The sequence below is a fragment of the Vicia villosa genome, unplaced genomic scaffold, assembly GCF_029867415.1.
Source record: "Vicia villosa cultivar HV-30 ecotype Madison, WI unplaced genomic scaffold, Vvil1.0 ctg.003033F_1_1, whole genome shotgun sequence".
NCBI lineage: Eukaryota > Viridiplantae > Streptophyta > Magnoliopsida > Fabales > Fabaceae > Vicia > Vicia villosa.
Window position 1 is genome coordinate 244,724 of NW_026706097.1, and position 4,392 is coordinate 249,115.

General features: G+C 36.2%; 1 protein-coding gene across 1 annotated transcript; it reads right to left on the minus strand.

Annotated features, from left to right (window-relative positions):
- Positions 1–636: 636 nt before the first annotated feature.
- Positions 637–3,980, minus strand: LOC131640302 (patellin-3-like). The gene is made up of 5 exons (XM_058910715.1): positions 2,951–3,980; positions 2,383–2,751; positions 2,146–2,270; positions 1,437–1,578; positions 637–1,260 (listed from the first exon to the last, which is right to left on the minus strand). Exons 1-5 carry the CDS (start codon positions 3,845–3,847, stop codon positions 1,006–1,008), a joined length of 1,788 nt encoding a protein of 595 aa, XP_058766698.1. The 5' UTR covers positions 3,848–3,980; the 3' UTR covers positions 637–1,005.
- Positions 3,981–4,392: the final 412 nt, after the last annotated feature.

Below are 4,392 nucleotides of genomic sequence, written 5' to 3' on the forward strand. Positions count from 1 at the left end.
GACTGAGACGAAGTGATAATAAATGAACCATAAAAAAGACGAAGACGAATGAAAGGAACGAAGATGGATGCCATGCGAATTAGGATTTAGCATATGCTTTTAATATTGAAGAGCTTACTTGTTATCTTGTTCGAGTTGAAAACCTTATATAAAAGTACATAATTTTCATCCTAATCCTTGAAATACTTTAATCCATCCTTTGCTTGGAAAAGACCCTACTTGAATGGGATAGTCTCCTCCACTAAATTAAAAAAATAATATTTCCCCATTTTTTTTTATTCTTCTATTATTAAAAAACGGTTTATTTACTTACAAATTTCTTTGATGAAAACGACCAGAAAAATAAAAATAAAAGAACATATTTTCTCACAAATCATCCTTATCTTCTAAAGACAACAACTCTTCTTTTTAGTCAAGAACACAACTAGATATATTAGTAGACGTTACAAAAAGAAAAGTATTACCTGGAAAAACAAATATACTAGTAGTAACCTCTCTTCATTCAAATTAAGCCTAGATACATTTCATAAATAAAAATGTCTAGATACATAGTACAAAAAACATTATAGAAAAAAATTATCTATATTAAAGATAAGACCAAACAAAACTCAAGCATTAAATAAATGATCAAGTATAAACAAAAACAGTGAACTTTTCTTTTATAAAGGAAAGGAACCCCAATTGAGTTCTTCCATAACAAAGGTTTCATCAAATTCAAATTCAAATGAAGAAAACACCACATTAGTATTGAAAATATAAGTAATAATAATAAACTGTAAATAAAATTTACCAACCCCATACGTGAAACAAAAATAATTTACAGCCCAAATGAACAAAATAACCCTATATAAAAGAATATAAGTAACCCACCCAATAACTTTCACAACAATGTTATATAATTCATATATTGAATACAAAACAACACCCTTAGTATTCTTCTTCACCTTCGTATATCATTCTCTTTGTCAATGAAGAATTCAGACATCTTTTTCTTTGAAACCTTTTTTACTCAGAGATGGGTATGGTTTTGGACCTGTAAAGAAGCTTCTTTTTCTTTGATGTTTGGTTATCAATGGTGAGTACAACTTTGCCAGGTTCCCCGATTTTGAAGGTGTTGGTAATTACTGTTTCATCAGCTGGTGAGATTTTTCGGTTCTTTTGTACTATCACTGTGTATCCATCTTCAGCACTAGGCACAAATTCTGCTCCATAGCTCACATTCCAATCCACCACTCTGATTTCCCAAACCAAAGTGCTTTTCTGCACATTCAATCATTCAGAAACAGTCAACATACTAATACTAAATATGCACATAAAGATCAAGGTTTTAAATTGCGGTCCGCAACAGTAATTTTGGTATAAAGTTTCACAGCGTAAACGTAGCCGCGAGTTAAAACCATGATAAGATTGGTTATCAAACAAGTTTTTATTCTCACCTCAGAAATTGGGAACTCAACAGCATGTTTTGTTGCTGGTTTGATAATAACCTCTGTAGCAGGGTCAGCAGTGGTGAATTCCTGTTCACCCTCCCGGCTAAGTCCTCCATATTGAACTGGCACTTGCTCGGGAGCGATATATCTGTTCAAGTCAAATATTTATTAATAAGAGCTTACTAAATAACAACATCAATAATGATACATTAATAGGGTATGTTCCCAAAGGTTTTGCAACCTCAAGTGCAATTGCAGCCGCATCTTCCAAAGATTTTAATAAAAGTCTAGGACTGGAATCTGAACTACAAAGTCGAGGTTTGCTATGTCTCTACAACCATAACGCAACTACAATTGAGCCTGCATCTACTGTATATGATCATACCTCTTGCAATACCAAGGATTGAAACATGACTCGACTCCTTGGAATGAGTGGTGTTTGACATCAATTATTCATAATACCAAGAATAGCATCACAAAACTACTTTATAGGCAATTTAAAACATTGTCGGTTGGAATAAGTGGTGTTTGACATAGTTTTTCGCAATATCAAATATAGCAGCACAAAACTATACTTTATAGCCAATTTATAACTATATAAGTTGGTGATAATAAGACCAAATACGTATGATTTTAACAACTTCCTTCTTACGGGCTAAAAAACATGACTTGTATTTTACGATGAAGCACTTAAAAAGGAGAAGGAATAACTTACTTGAAAAGGGTATCAGCAGATTTGGAGGAGCCAGCAAATACAAATTTGCTCTTGGTCCTCTGTGTCAGGAAAGGACTAATCATCCTAGAAAAGGCAAGGTACCACCAAGGAACATTGATAAAAATCTATACAAATACAAACAAACAAAAAAAAAAGCACCAACTTAAGCATCAATATTAGTCACTAAACATGAAAAACTCGAACATATTTAAAAAAATCACAATAACTGTTAATAACCTGTTTGGCAACAAATTCGGGATAGTTATCCTGAAGCAATTGAAGTGCCTGATTAGTAGCTTGTCTAAGCTCCTTCTTAACAAATCCAGGAGAATTTTTAAGATCATTAATCTGAACAATAGTAGCGATACCAGATGGAGCAAAGTCGAGCTTTCTAACACTTTTCTCCAAAGACTGAATCCTCCAACGGATAAACTTGTTTCTCTTCTCATCATCAGAGAAACTTTTTTGATACAATTCCTTGTTCTCAAACTCACCAAAAACATTGTAGTAAACAGGGTGACCCTCTTTGTCATAACCATCCGTGAAAACAACTTTGTCCCAATCAGTTCCAAGATCCTCTTGAAGAAGTGCTTCAATTCCAAATTCCTTTTATCACAGACACAATCAATTAGTAACTAAATAACAACAACAACTTATAACAAACTATGATCATGTTATGCTTGAATTGACTTGTTTGATTTTCTCAAATTATTAGCGGAGTCAACATGTCAGTGTTGTGTCTGGTGTCTGTGTCCGTGTTTCAGTAATAACAAACTATCATCTCATCAAACTATATCTTAATTACCTTTCTCCAAAGAACAGTTTGTTTGATCATTGTGAAAGCCTCCTTCACCTTAAAATCCCTTGCTCTAAGGAACTTCAGAAGAATCACATCACTTCTCTCATCAGCTAGCAACGGAATTCCCCATATTTCAACTTCTTCTGGTGTAGAAGGAGGAACCTCCACATCAACAGCCACAGCAACAGGTTGCTCACCATCACCGCTAGTAACAGCAACTGATACTATGCTTTCCTGAATAGCTTCAACCGTTTTCGCACCGTCTTCTTCAGTACTCGAAGCTATTTTCTCAACAACTTCCACCACAGTCTCCTCCACTTTCTTCTCTTCAGGTTCGGTTTTAGCTTCGGTTTTAGGTTCCTCAGAACTTGAAGCTTTTTCTTCTTCAACCTTTTTCTCTTCAACTACTACTACTTCTTCCTTCTTCTCTTCGGTTACTTCTTCCTTCTTCTCTTCGGATTTCGTTTCTTCAGTTTTCTTTTCTTCTTCTGGTTTTTTCTCTTCTTGTGCGGTTACTTCAGGTGTAGCCTTAACTGGAGGAGCGGTGAACTCGTGTTTGTTAAGTGCTTCCTGAATAAGCTGTTTGAGATCATCGAGTGCTTTTTTCTGAAGCTCAGGAAGTTCAGAAACGACGTTGGTTTCTTCCTTGAAAGAAACCGATTGAGAAATTTTGTTCTCAGTGGCGGTCTCATCAGCAGGCTTAGCAGTCTCCGCCACAGCTTCAGCCGGCTTCTCGGGATCTTCAGCAACCGGAGTAACGTCCTTGTCAGTGGAGACATCAGCAGCGGCAGCGGTAGCGGTAGCAGTTACAACTTCTTCGGCGGCGGGTGGTGGAGTTTCGACGGGAGTTTCAGAGGTGGTGGGGACCACATCTTCAGTTGGTTTTTGGGGTTCTTGAGCCATTAGAGTGAAGTAATTGAAGTTTGAGATGAATTAGGGTATTTGGAAATGAAAAAAGGGGAAGGGTGGTGGGGAGGAATATATTAGAGGGGAGAGAGTGGGATTGGTTTGGAGTTGGAGACAATGGGCTAGGTTGTTGTGTTTTATGTAAAGAGATTATGATGATGATGGGGAGAACCAGTCTGTCTGCCAGCAGGTACATCACTTTGTGGGCCCAATTACACCTCTATCTCTTTCTTTCTTTTATTTTCAACTTTTGTTTTTTTATACTATATTCAATTTTTTTTTACTATATTTATAAAAGGTCTCGTCTAGGGCGATGTCCTTGAACCGTTTTAAAATAGGTGACGGTAGAACGTCCCCAAAAGGGAGGCATTGCTTCGCCCCATAGTTTTCTCTCGCTCCATGTGAAAAATATGGAAAAAGATGTTTTCTTGGGTTGAGAGAAATTCAAATTCATTAACTGATCCACAACTCTTTTAGAAATAAGGATTCAATTGTCCAACTATTGATTAAGTGGGCAGTGACCCTTTTCAAAGAAACCCTAA

Excerpts from the sequence above, each read along its gene's own strand:
- LOC131640302 (XM_058910715.1), bottom strand. The coding sequence starts at position 3,847 with ATGGCTCAAGAACCCCAAAAACCAACTGAAGATGTGGTCCCCACCACC. Across the intron at positions 2,752-2,950 it reads AAACTGTTCTTTGGAGAAAG|GAATTTGGAATTGAAGCACT; the intron begins GTAATTAAGATA and ends CTGTGATAAAAG. Across the intron at positions 1,579-2,145 it reads TCTGCTGATACCCTTTTCAA|ATATATCGCTCCCGAGCAAG; the intron begins GTAAGTTATTCC and ends TGACTTGAACAG.